We start from the raw sequence: 13,749 nt of genomic DNA on the forward strand, positions 1-13,749 counted from the left end.
TTATTAGTCTCTTAATTCCTCAACTTTCCCTTTTTAATTAAGTTCACTTGCAAAATAAAGACTTCCTTATTTATAGGTTGAAACAAGTGAATCTGAGGTAAGGCTATAGAAACTGCTAGAAAATTTACTAGAACAAATAAAATATTTAACTTGACATATAATCTATGATACAGAAAATGTAAAGAAAAGTAAATAAAATGAGAGGAATAAAAATATTTTCATTTCAAGTTTGCATTGTGAAGAATTTATGTTATAAGGAGACCACTCTGATGAACTTATTAAAATCTGAAATTTTCTTCCTAAGATACACACAAAACACTGACCACAGAGCTCGCTTTCCTTAAAAGCAGCCATCAATCTGCCCAAGGATGGAGACCAATTTCAACTTTTGTAACGAAAACAAAGCCAAAGACTAATGAAAAACTAAGTGGTTAAAACACAAATGAAAAAGGGAAGATGTGAAGAACCATGTTAGGGTAAAAAATACTAAGGATGGAAGAATGGCAAATGAGGAAAGAAGGCTATCGTAACAATTAGTTATTCTCCTTTCTGCTGTATATCTAACACGACTTGCTGACTACAGTATGAGTTTATCTCTTTCATTTTACATGTATTTTGACTTCCCCAGTGTGTCACAAAATAACCCACCAGATTTTTTTTTAAATTCTACAAAATGTCAGCACAGTAACAAACAAGAAAGTTTAACATATTGTTCCTCACAAAATTTTCATTTTAATCTCTTTCACTTAGGTCTTTTATAATGTGCTTCAGTTCTTACTTTGGGGGAAAATATTTCAATGCATACCAGTAACTAACAAAATAGTACTTAATTAAAGCACACAAGTACATGAGTCTATTAAATTTAGATAGCATCTTTCCTAGTTAAATGGGATAAACTAAATAATACAGTATTTTCATTTAAATATCAGAATATACTTATCAAAGAGTAAATAATTTCTTCTATATGTCCAGCTATTTTTGGTAAAATTAAGCTAATATAATTGATTTAACTTAACTCTAACTCTCAAAATCATCACAGGTAATCAAGTTAAAAATAAAGAATAAAATTGAACCACTTGGTTTGTGACGCTAATTAACAAATATAGTCAAGCCCCCCTTAGAACACAGTCTGGCGTGGTTACGACATTGTCCTCGTGAGCGCCCGTGTAAGCAGGTGGTCATGCTGCCTGAGGCATTATGGAAAGCATGGCGGGGCCAAGGTCGCGGGGAAGGATACGGTCAGTGCCTTGGAATATCACACAACCTTTCACCAGCTCTCCCATGATGCAACCCACTGACCAGATATCAACTGAAAATAAAATGAAATGATAAAATTATGAAGTGTCATGAACAAAACAAAGGTGAGGAAAAGGAATTCTAACAGTGCACTAAACACACAAATATGGAAAAATAAATTGCTAGCTAAGGGTGAAATTTTACACAATATGAATGATTGCTGACCTCTAGTTTAGCCTTCAGTTTGTAGCAATCTGGGGTTTTAGTGCCAAAGAGTCCAATACTTTATAGCTTAAAACAAACAAACAAACAAAAAACCAGAAACAAGAAGTGCCTGTGAACACAAAGCTTTTCAGGGTCACATGCCCACCCCCAGCCTCTATGGCCAAGTGCCAGGTCCCCCGTGAAGGATACAGTCTCTTCCTGGGAACAGGACTTTATGGAGGACCATTTCTGCCATGATGCACCCGACAGACCAGATGTCCACTACCAAACACCAGGGGATTAAAAACCAGCTAGAGTCCCACATCCCTTTTCTCCAAACCCCCTCCCAGAGACAAACCCAGTAAATGTCACTAGCTTGCCAGTGAGAGCCTTTGTGCATTGTTGACACCACACCTCCTGAGCGATCACTTTCTAGACTGCCCGTCAGAAAGGCAGCAGCACTCCATGGGGGAACTGACTGTTGGCGCAGGTTGGCCGGCTTGTAGGACTGCAGGTGAGGCCCTGCCAGAGGAGCCCAGACTTCCACAGTGCCCACCCTCATCTGTGGGGCCCAGGCCCCAGACAGACAGCAGAGCCCTCTAAATGCCCTGCTGGTGGGCAGAGGGGACAAGTGAACAGGGGATCAAGTTTTCTCTCCTCCACAGGAAGCACATAGAGCTGTGCCTCTCAGGGCGAGAACACAAGCTACAACGCAGCAAGATGAACCTGCGGCAAAACTCATTTCAGATGACCTGGGCAAACTTTCAGTCTTTTTAAAAACAAGTAAGCGAGATTTCGTTATTTTCAACAAATTTGCTAAAAGCCAAGTTTCAAAGAGCTCTGATATTGCTAGAATAAGCTAAGTTTTGATGTAAAAAACACCAATTTTACATGAGAACATGTATTATTCCATTTATATCAAATTCAAAACACCAATATGCAGACCAACAAATAAAGCTGATCCAGGGCACTGGCGATCAGGAGACTGGCCAGCCCCGTGTGCTGCGACGGGGAGGGGCCAAGGGGAGGCCAGAGCTGCGGGTGCTGTGGGTGTGCTCACGTCAGCTGAGCTGCACACTCAGGATCTGCACACTTGGCTGCAGGTAGGTTAAACTGATTAAAAAGTTCAAAAATACTAATTTTAAAAGTGGATGTTTAAGAGAGAATGATTTTAACCAATGGAAAAACACAATTAATTATTTCTTATCTCTGGATCATGCTATATTCTATGCGTAACAGTCCCCACAGTATACATCATATAGTTCAAAGGAAAGAGAGAAAACTCGAGACCACCACTAGAGCAGTTTCTAAACATCCCAGCCTCCTCCAGCCCTGGCTATACTCACCGTTCTCTTTGTAGCCCATACCCAGGATGACTTCGGGTGCCCGGTAGTACCGGGTCACCACGTAAGGGGTCATCATGAAGTTGGTGCAGGCCGTCCGGGCCAGGCCAAAGTCAAGGATCTTCAGGGTGCAGTCTGATTTCACAACGATGTTGCTAGGCTTCAAATCCTAGGAAAGCAACGGGTTAAATTAGTCTAATGAATGAAGCACACTAAATAAACGACTTCGCATCCGTGAGGGTTGTGAAGCCAGTGTGAGAGTGCAGGGAGTGAACAGAACTCTGAGATTTGGGAACAATTTTGGAAAATCTTACTCTCAAATTGAAACTAAAATAAATCAGCCTAAAGCGGTCAGATGGTGCCCCTCGCCCTCAGTGGAAACCTTCATGGCTCTCCTTTGCCCGTTCTGTGGTCTCGCAGGCCCTCAGGCTGTCCTATCTACCCTCCATCCATGCATCTACATGTCCAGCACACGCGTCCCCTCCCGCTCTCCACACCTGGACTTGAGCTCCCCAACACTCTGACTCTCTTCTGCTAAGGTCCTCATGCTCACCATCAGTCCAGGGCAGTGCTGTTCCATAGACAATGTCACAGAATGCGAACGATGTGTATAATGTACATTTTCTAGTAGCCATGTTCAACAGCATGAACAGAAATAGGTGAAATCCTAATACAGTGTATTTTATTTAACCCAATATATCCATAATATTATCATTTCAAAATGTAATCAACGTAAGAAAAATACTGAGATATTTTACATTCTCTTTTTGGTAGTGAGCCTCTGAAGTCCAGTATGTATTTCACAAATGTGGCATGGCCACATCCTGGGTGCTCCACAGCCTCTTGTGGTTAGTGGCTGCCATACTGGACAGCACAGGTCCAGAATCCTCCCAACCTGGAATCTTCCCATGGCTCTTTCTCTCCTTGGAAGAGCAATTCCATGATCATCCACCTCCAGGCTTCTCACCTCCGCCACAAGGACCCACCAGCACTGGTGCTGCCATCTCCATCTGTACGTGGCACAAAAACTCACCTGCTCATGTTCCAGTTGCCACCTCTCTTCCCCTCCCCAGGGCTGACTCTGTGTGAGCAGGGCACTGGCTGTGCTCTCAGCACTCAGAAGCAGGCCTGGCGCAAGCAGACACTTGGGAAGTGCCTGCTGAATGAAGACGTGCATCACGTTCCACCCGACTTGCAAAGCCTTAACACAACCTCTGCAACCGTTTCCCTCATAATTAAGGGACTTTCTTCCTGCTGATCCTCCACCCCAGCCCCTTCCTCAGGCCTGAGGAATTTGACTTTTGCCTGGGGACTTCAGCCTGCAAACTCAATCTAGAAACTGTGACTTGTAAACAACCCATATCCATTCTTTTCACAAGAGCAGTGTACCTGCAATGTTAAACTGCCAAGCCACTGACGCAGGGTAAGGCGTGAGGATCCTTTACCTGGGGAGTTGCAGGTTCCGTAACACTGCCTAACACCTGACTTTAAGACATCTCAACTGATGGGCCACAAGCGGGTTGCAGGTGTGCCTCCGTGAAGGCTGTGGAGCGAGCTGTTATCAGGGCAAGCAGGAAGCCATTTCAACATTCACAACAGTTACAATCACATTCCAATGCTGCTAAATGGTCTATTTCTAGGCTTCCTAGATTCTGTAAAATTTAAATGATCAATATATAATGTTTAAAAATGCAGTCACAATCTCTACCTGGCCCCCAGGCCTCCATTCCACCTCAGGGCACTGTGCAGACACCCCGAAGGCCTGAGAGGAAGAAGCCAGGCCGCCTCCCACACGAAGGAAAGCTGGGGAGAAGCAGCCCACATTCGACCAGGGACTGTCCGCTGTGAGGACCTGGTCATGGAGCTAAGACCAAATGAACCAATTTGTTTCTCGTTTCCTTTTTTAAAATCAAAGAACATGGCAAGAACAGGCATTTCAGAACACAAATTACTAACAGATAAAATAATGCTCAATCTCACAAAAATCTTTTTTAAAAACCCAACATGAAAGCCCATTTTTAGTCTATCACGTGGCAGCGATGGAAAGCAAGCAGCCGTGGTGCTGGCGGGAGAAGCTGAAAGAGGCGCTCCCTCAGGCCGCGGAGGGTGTGCCGTGGGCACTTTCTCTCCAGAAGGCTGACTTCTGAGGTGTGAAATGCACACACTTCACCAGCCGGCAGGCCCCGAAGCCCAGCCCACCCAGAACTAACAGCACAGCCGCAGGAGCAAGGATGACAAGGACAGCCTGGTTCTACAAGGACAGACGCAGCAGTGGAACCATCTCCACAGGCTGCCCGCCAGCTCCGCGAACCCCAGTGCGCCAGAAAACACGCTCATCTGAAGACGCTGCCATCTGTCAAAAAACTGTCACCACATACTAATGTAGCCGGAAAAGCACACTTCACTGCCGTCTGCTGGAAGACTGTGGTGACAGAATCCCAAGCTTGCACGGGTGCTCTGTGTGGCCAATGGGGAGGTGGCTAAGGAGGTCACAGGGCTCCTAGAGCTCTCCCCGCACCCTGGGACCCTCTCTAGGCACCCCCGAAATACAAACTGAGACAACTTCCCAACACCTCACTTCAATTTCAAGGACAGCAGAGGAAAGACAGTTATGCCCCTTCAAGTCTTGAAAATCACTCAGAACAAAGATGACAAATGCCAAGTAAAGATCCAAGTGATGCCTGGCTCGGGGCTTGGCTCCCAAAGAGCCTGGAACCCAACGCTACTCTGTGGGCAGCAGTGACGGCACCACAGCACCCGCAGCACGAGTGGGGCACCAAAGAGCCTGGAACCCAACACCCGCAGCACAAGTGGGGCAGGTGCTGACCTCCCCCACTGCCTGCTCGACTCTGGGATCCAGACCCACTGCTTGAGAGGTATCCCAGGAAGGAGCACATCCTGACAGGTGTCCACTGTCTGGCCTTCCCTGGTCCTTCCCCACAGGTAGCTGTGGCTGTCCACTGGGTAAGGAGAACAGCCAGGCACTCTTGAGGATGAATGGACACAGCTCTAAGTAGACACTGAAACCCGAAGACCCCAAACGCTATCATGGCTCCTCCACTTGCGGAGTTTGTGGGGTCAGGTCAGAAGTGAAGTCTGGGCCAGTTCTCTTCTGGTCATGTTATGGCAGGGTGGGAACGTTAGCAAAGCCTTAGAACAAAGCTGTAAGAGAACACTGCTGTCCAGCCTGCACGCGTGTGGGTGCTGTCTGGGCCTCTCTTCTAAGCAGTGTGGAGGATGCATTTGCCCGATCAATACGCCGCACCTGAGGCCTTATTAATCTGCTCCAGCAACCGCACCTCGACCGCACAGCAGCTGCAGCCAGGACTGCCAGTGCCATAAGCCTGTGGCTGTCTAGAGTCATTCGCCAGAATCCATGCAGTTTCTTCAAGGGCTGGACTAGTGAGTTGGACGGGGATGCAGGAGACCACTGTCCCCGCTCCCCTGAGGCTTCCATGGTGGCACGAATCTCTTCCACCCACCCGAGCCCTGCATGTGTGATCTTGTTCTTGATTTGCTATCTTGGGGGCAGTTTCAGGTTTCCATCTGGCCTCGTTGTGATGACTTACTCACAGGCCAAGGAACTCGTGTGGGGGTTACTCCAACTGCCAAGGGCCTCTGCTCCAGCCACACACTGAGGGCTGGGGAGACGGCCACTGGGTGGCTGGGACCCTGTGGCCCACTGAGCGCCACCAGACACAGACGGCTCAGGAATGAAGGTCCGGGACACACGCCAGGTAAGCCACAGGGGCTTGCTGATGTGAGAGCTGAGGGTGTGAATAACAGGAAACGGGAAGGGCGAGAGCCAGCAGAGAGACCACAGGGACAGGGACTATAGGGTGTCCCACTAACCTCTGTCTTCCAGAGTTCCCCTGAGGAAGAGAACCATGGACGCCACAGGAAAGCCACTCCCAACTTATGTGGAGAAGTAGAGCTGAGGGGTCCAGGCTGGACTGTGGGGGCCACGGAAACGTACTCCTTGGTCTCCCACCACAGGAGTGGGAGTGACAGACGGCCCAGTGCAGTGTCTGCACCCATCCTCTGTCCCTGCCAGGGTGTACCTCTCACAGAGCTGTCAGCCAGGGGCCGATTGGGCAGGGGTGCTGAGGCAGGCCTGTTCCTGTGTGACACTGGAGGCCTCAGAGCTGCACCGAAGTCTGGACCGGCCCTTTGAGGGGCCAGGACTGCACCGCATTCAGCTGGTATTCGCTGCCTCCTCCGGCTGCTCCCCCTTCCTTCTCCCAGCCGGTCCCTCGCCTGTGTAACCCCCCGTGGCATGCTGATGTTGCCCACGAAAAGCCCCCACTCTACAGAGACAGGAAGCTGCAGGACCGTACCAAATGCCATGGCAGAGCGAAGGGAATGCCAACCTCCACAAATGGCCACGACACCCAGGAAAGGCTCAGCAAGTGAACCACAGGTGCTATGGAGGCGGAACGAGGCAAGGTCAGCACTCGGAGTTTTCTTTTTATTGAAAGTCCAAGTATGTAGCAGTTAGATACCCCAGATCCCCACCTCCATCCCAAAAGTGAGGCTCCACTCCTTCCTCACTCCTGCTGGCCCTTCATGCAGAGAAACTGATGCCCAGCTTCCAGGTGCAGGGCCACAGGTGCAGCACGCAGTCCTGTGGGCACCAACAGGGAAGGCACGGCGAGGCCTGCCTGCAACAGGGCTGCCCAGAGAGTCTGCACTCTGCCACATGAGAAGCCCAGTCCCACCCCACAGCCCTGTACCCCAGCAGCCAGGCTTACATCCCTCCACCAAGGGACTGGAAGGGCCTTTTCCAGAGAAATTAAATGGTGCCCAGAGAAAAAACCTACAGAAGGCGACACCTGCAGCTGCCTGTGGCCCAAGAGACACCCATTCTTTAACAATCCACCCATTCACTCAGCACTTCCAGTCGGCTTCTAATACTTCAATCTTTTTTTTTTTTTTTTTTGAGATGAAGTCACGTTCTTGTTGCTCAGGCTGGAGTGCAACGTTGTAATCTTGGCTCACTACAACCTCCGCTTCTGGGGTTCAAGAAATTCTCCTGCCTCAGCCTCCCGAGTAGCTGGGATTACAGGCGCCTGCCACCATGCCCGGCTAAATTTTGTATTTTTAGTAGAGACGGGGTTTCACCATGTTGGCCAGGCTGATCTTGAACTCTTGACCTCAGGCGATCTGCCCATCTCAGTCTCCCAAAGCACTGGGATTACTGGCATGAGCCACCATGCTTGGCCTAATGCTTCAATCTTAAACATGATCCAACCAGACATTTGGGGAAAGCCTTGTGTGTGACAGGGAGGGACCTAACACACTAAAAAAGGAACTCTGGGTAGAGAAAGACAATGAAGGGAGTGATAAAACCCTTTAACAAAAGCTTATCCTCAGAGATGATAGTATATCCATGCAACAAGAACAGAATGCTGTAAAACGGAACTTTTAAGAGCAAATGAGTGTCAATTAACTCGTGCTTCAGAGAAAAAGAATACAGAATGGAGTTAAGAGGACATTCTGAAAGAAATGATATAAATTTCTCAGACCTCTATAACATGTGCTTCCAGACTGAAGGCCAAGTGCCCAGCAAAACTAAAGAAAAAATGTCCATATCAAGGCATACATCAAAACATCTCAGAATACAAGGAATAAAGAACTGAGTTTAAAAGTTTCCAGAGATAAAACCAAACCAAAACCCCAAACCACAGCACTTAGAAAAGGTTAGTCATCGGCCGGGCGCGGTGGCTCACGCCTGTAATCCCAGCACTTTGGGAGGCTGAGGCAGGTGGATCATGAGGTCAGGAGATTGAGACCATCCTGGCTAACACGGTGAAACCCCGTCTCTACTAAAAATACAAAAAATTAGCTGGGCGTGGTGGCGGGCGCCTGTAGTCCCAGCTACTCGGGAGGCTGAGGCAGGAGAATGGCGGGAACCCGGGAGACAGAGCTTGCAGTGAGCCGAGATCACGCCACTGCACTCCAGCCTGGGTGACAGAGCGAGACTCCGTCTAAAAAAAAAAATAAAAAAATTAGTCATCAGATGACACTAAGGCACTCTGGGGCGATGCTAGGGGCCTCGCTACCACAGGACTGCATCTGCCATTCTGAGCGCAACTGATCTGTAACTAAGAATTCTACACACAACCACACTACTCACCATGGGAGAGGGCAGAATAAAGAGTTTCAGACATTTGAGGCCTCAAAAAATGTCTCTCCTCTGTGGCATTTTTAGGAAGCTTTTGGAGGATGTCTCCCACCAAAACAAGGGAGTAATCTGAGAGACAAGGACAGCAAGCAAGGAATCCAACATGGGAGGGAGATGAAGGAAATTCCCAGAAAACCACCAAGGGAGATCCAGGACAGCCCCTTCAAGCAGGTGCAGGGGCAGTCAGTGCAACGGGGAACAGGGCTGAGGCTGCGGAAGAGGTTCCTGAAGAGATGAAACTGATGAAACACCCAAAATATCTGCATGTGCTGAGAGAAAATTTAGATGCCTGATAGAAGAGTTAGGGCTGAATTACCAACAAGAACATAGAAAACTATCTCCCAAAACAAATAAAAACCTCAAACAAACAAAAGGTAAGTGTTTGTTAACTCCAGGGACCGAAAGGGGAAAGGGGAAGGTCTGCTGTACCAAAGCATTTCCACGTGCACGACGATGCAGTCAGCCAAACACCATCACATCCGCCAGCCGGGAGGAGGGCGAGGAAGGCCAAGGGTGAGGGCTGGGTTGGTAAGAAGCTAAATCAGCATCTTTTTTTTTTTATTTTTTTTTTTGAGACAGAGTCTCACTCTGTCTCCCAGGCTGGAGTGCAGTGGTGCGATTTCGGCTCACTGCAAGCTCCACCTCCTGGGTTTATGCCATTCTCCTGCCTCAGCCTCCCGAGTAGCTGGGATTACAGGCGTGCACTATCACACCCAGCTAATTTTTTGTATTTTTAGTAGAGACGGGGTTTCATCGTGTTGCCAGGATGGTCTTGATCTCCTGACCTTGTGATCCACCCGCCTCAGCCTCCCAAAGTGCTGGGATTACAGGAGTGAGCCACCGTGCCCAGCCACTAAATCAGCATCTTATGCCCCAAACTAAGAAAAGATCAATGAAGAAAGAGCTAAGCATATTTTTTCAATATGGAAATAGACACTAAAATAATCAGCTAAATGAACTGAAGGAGTTTACTTCTAGGGAGAGAGAAATAAAAGAGGAGGTGGAGGAATCTGTTTTTCATAAATATAAATATTTAATAGAACTATAAATATATAATAGTTCTGTAAATAGAACTATTTGATCCTTGATTAAAAAAAAACCAAGCTACTTGTTTAGCAAGTTGCTACAGTTATATACAAGGTGATCCTGTCTTTAAATTAGCATGTAAGTTCAAAAGGACATAAGTACAGATATGTTGGTATTAACATCAGTTAACAGAGGGAGGCAGGACATGCACCAGCGTGCTCTCACTGGCCATCTCCTGGTGCTAACACAGGGCTGGGGTACTTGCTTTTCATTTTTTGAATTATATAAAGTATATACTTTGGTGGGATATCATGGGCAAAACTTTATCTTTCAAATATTTAAAATTTATGTTTTGTATTAAATCATTTTAATAGGCAAAATTAAAAGTATGTCTATCTTTGTGCTTGGTACTGTAGATGGGACAAAGCATGGTGCAGTCCACACAGAATAGTTAACTTAGGGCTCCTCCCCTCCTGGGATGTGGGCAGGGGTGGGGCGGGGAGCAGGGGCAAGAGGGGGTTTCCCTCTTTGCTTTATATACCTGTGCAATGTTTGGAACCTCCCCACAGTGAGTGTGCCTCACTCTCCCACATGGACACAGATGTGGGGAGAGCCTGGCAAGGCCATGGATGTGAGAAGCACGAGGGAACAAGGTGACAGGGAGGACACAGCAAGATGCCAGGCTGGTGGGGGTGGTGAGCACGAGGGAGGGACGGCAATGGGGTCATTTTCTGACGGCGTCTTAGGTTTCTATACCTCATGCTGGGCAAACCAAACACTTCTCTGGGCCCCATCTGACTCGGGCTCAGGAACCGACTATTTCATAAAAAAGGCCTCTGAGGCTGCAGCTCGCACGAGGCCCCAGTGACAGGAGGCCATTGCTTCCCGCTCACCTCGGGGCCCAAGGGGGAACAAGTCAGGCAAACCATTTCCCCTCATAAAATGAATAAGGCCTAATGTAGTACGACTAATAATCTGGGAAATTATTCTAAAGCATGAATTTAATAAAATCTATTTAAGAGACATTAAGAGTATCTTAAATTACATGAAGGTCCGTGGACATTTCAGGAACGGAAATAGGATGGTACATCAGGAGATCTTCATTTTTAATTCAGAAGCCTAGTGTTACTATTTTTAAAACAAAGTCACCAATATATTATTTTAACTGACCATCTGATGGCAGCGAGGTCTCTATTTTAAATAACAGTACACTGGATGGCAGATGGAGGCTGTCAGCTAGCCCTGGGAGGGCCAGAGCTATCCCTGACGCTGGCCTTGGGCCACAGCCTGAGGCTTGGGATGAGGCAACCCTGCCCTCTGTGGGTCAGTGGGCTCTGCCCCCAAGGGAGGGCTTCACTAGCTGTGATAGAACCAACCTTTGCTGGCACAGCAGATCTGAAAAAGTTATTTTACCACTCCACCACCTAAAACCCATCTGCTCATTTCTGTAACAACAGGCTCCGCTGTTCTTGTCTCTCACTAGCTCCTTCCCGACATTCAGTTTTCAGTTCAGCAAAAATACGACCTCTTGCTGTTGGAACATAAAATCTAATGGCAATCTGTCAATAAAATTAGTACAGTAATAATTTAGGGAATGCTAAGCACATCTATTTCCGATAAAATTATATTATCTCTGCCTCTAGTCTCACTCAATACTTTGTTTTTTTTAAAAAAATTCGGGCCCAGGAGGCCTAGGTGGCTCTGCCTCAGACTCTGTCACCCTGTGACCTTGGAGATCCCTAAGCAGGATGCCAGAGAACCCCGGAAGCCAGGAAATGGAAACAAATGGGAAGACCAGAACATTGAAAGTCATTTCAATAATTCTGGAAAAAACTTAAGAAGTCCTATGGTAGAAAGACTCTGTGAATGTAAAGAAGGTAGTCCTTGTGGAGAAATATTCGGCCAGATTCCAAATCTGAACCTGAAGAAGAAAATTTCTGCTGATATAAATTCATGTGAATGCAGTGTGTGTGGGCAAGTCTTTATATGTCCTTCACCCCTTAATAGGCACATCTTACCTCATTCTGGACACAAACTATATGAACGTGAGAAACGTGGGGTGAAGCCATACAAATGTAAACAATGTGAATGTCCAAAGACACATGGTAACACACACTGGTAATAGACCTCATAAATGTAAGAAATGTGGGAGGACATTTAAGTTTCTCTATTTACTTCTAAGACACAAAGTAATTTACACTGGAGAAAAACCCTGTGAATGGAAGAAAGGTGGTAAAGCCTTGAGATTTTGCAGTTCTTTTCAAAGACATGGAAGAACGCACGGTGGGGAAAAACCTTGTAAATGTCGGAAATGCGGTAAAGCCTCTGGACATTCTGGTCACCTTCACAGCCACAGAGGTGCTCATGCTGAACAGAAACCCTATGAATGTAGGAAATGTGGGGAACGATTCAGTTTCTGTAGTTACTTTGAAAAAAATGTAAAACAGCTCACAATGGTGAAAAATCTTCGATGTGTTTAAGAAATATGGTAAAAGACTCACTCTTTCTAGTTCCATTCAGAAATATAAAAGAAGTAACACAGGAGAGAACCCTATAAATGTAAGAAATGTGGCAAAGGCTCGAGTCGTTCCCGCTCCGTGTGAAGACAGAAAAGAACACACTGGACAGAAGCCGCCGACTGCAGAAAATGTGGCAGAGCCTTCAGTCAACACAGTCCCCTAAGAAGACACGAAAGAGCCACACCGGAGAGAGACCCTACGAATGTCAAAAATGTGGTCACGGCCGGGCGCGGCGGCTCACACCTGTCATCCCAGCACTTTGGGAGGCCGAGGCGGGCGGATCACGAGGCCAGGAGATCGAGACCATCCTGGCTAACACGGTGAAACCCCGTCTCTACTAAAAAATACAAAAAACTAGCCGGGCGAGGTGGCGGCGCCTGTGGTCCCAGCTACTCGGGAGGCTGAGGCAGGAGAATGGCGGGAACCCGGGAGGCGGAGCTTGCAGTGAGCTGAGATCCGGCCACTGCACTCCAGCCTGGGCCACAGAGCGAGACTCCGTCTCAAAAAAAAATAAATAAATAAATTTAAAAAAAAAAAGTGATCAAGGCTTCAGTTGGTTCAGTTACCTTCAGACACATGAGAGAACTCATACTGGAGAGAAACCCTATGAATATAAAAAATGTGGCCAGGCACGGTGGCTCACACCTGTAAATCCCAGTGCTTTGGAGGCCGAGGCGGGCAGATCATGAGGTCAGCAGTTCGAGACCAGCCTGGCCAACATGGTGAAACCCCGTCCCTACCAAAAAAAAAAAATCAGCCAGGTGTGGTGGCAGGTGCCTGCAATCCCAGCTACTTGGGAGGCTGAGGCAGGAGAATCGCTTGAACCTGGGAGGTGGAGCTTGCAGTGAGCCAAGACCGTGCCATTGCACTCCAGTCTGGGCAACAGAGCAAGCCTCCGTCTCAAAAAAAAAAAAAAAAAAGAAGAAAGAAAAAGTGGTAACACCTTCAGGGATTGGACAGCTCCCTTCAAACACATGAAAAATCTCATACTGGAGAGAAACCCTGAGAGTGTAAAAAATGTGGTCAGGCCTCCAGTTGCTTCAATTACCTTGAAACATGACAATTCACACCAGAGAGAAACCCTCTGACTGTAAGGAAGGTGGTCATGTCTTTAGATATTCCAGTTCTCTATATAAACATGACAGAACTCACACCGGAGAGAAACCCTCTGACTGTGAGAAACGTGGCAAAGCATTTAGGTATTCCAGTCCTGTATGTAAACATGAAAGAACTCATA

At 47.3% G+C, this 13,749-nt stretch overlaps 1 protein-coding gene across 8 annotated transcripts in view; it reads right to left on the bottom strand.

Moving 5' to 3' along the window:
• MAPK9 (mitogen-activated protein kinase 9) overlaps positions 1–13,749 on the bottom strand; it is a 60,341-nt gene that overhangs the window by 12,835 nt on the left and 33,757 nt on the right. For 5 of the 8 annotated variants that reach the window (XM_015141643.3, XM_015141647.3, XM_015141645.3 and 2 more), the window contains 2 exons: positions 2,787–2,952; positions 1,238–1,309 (listed from right to left, as the gene is read on the bottom strand). In XM_015141643.3, the coding sequence (XP_014997129.1) occupies positions 1,238–1,309; positions 2,787–2,952 (238 nt within the window). Of the gene's footprint in view, positions 1–1,237; positions 1,310–1,650; positions 1,723–2,786; positions 2,953–13,749 lie in introns of all 8 variants that reach the window. The other 3 variants (XM_015141642.3, XM_015141646.3, XM_015141644.3) reach the window with 1 other exon arrangement.

The sequence above is a fragment of the Macaca mulatta genome, chromosome 6 (genome assembly GCF_049350105.2).
Source record: "Macaca mulatta isolate MMU2019108-1 chromosome 6, T2T-MMU8v2.0, whole genome shotgun sequence".
Classification (NCBI taxonomy): Eukaryota; Metazoa; Chordata; class Mammalia; order Primates; family Cercopithecidae; genus Macaca; species Macaca mulatta.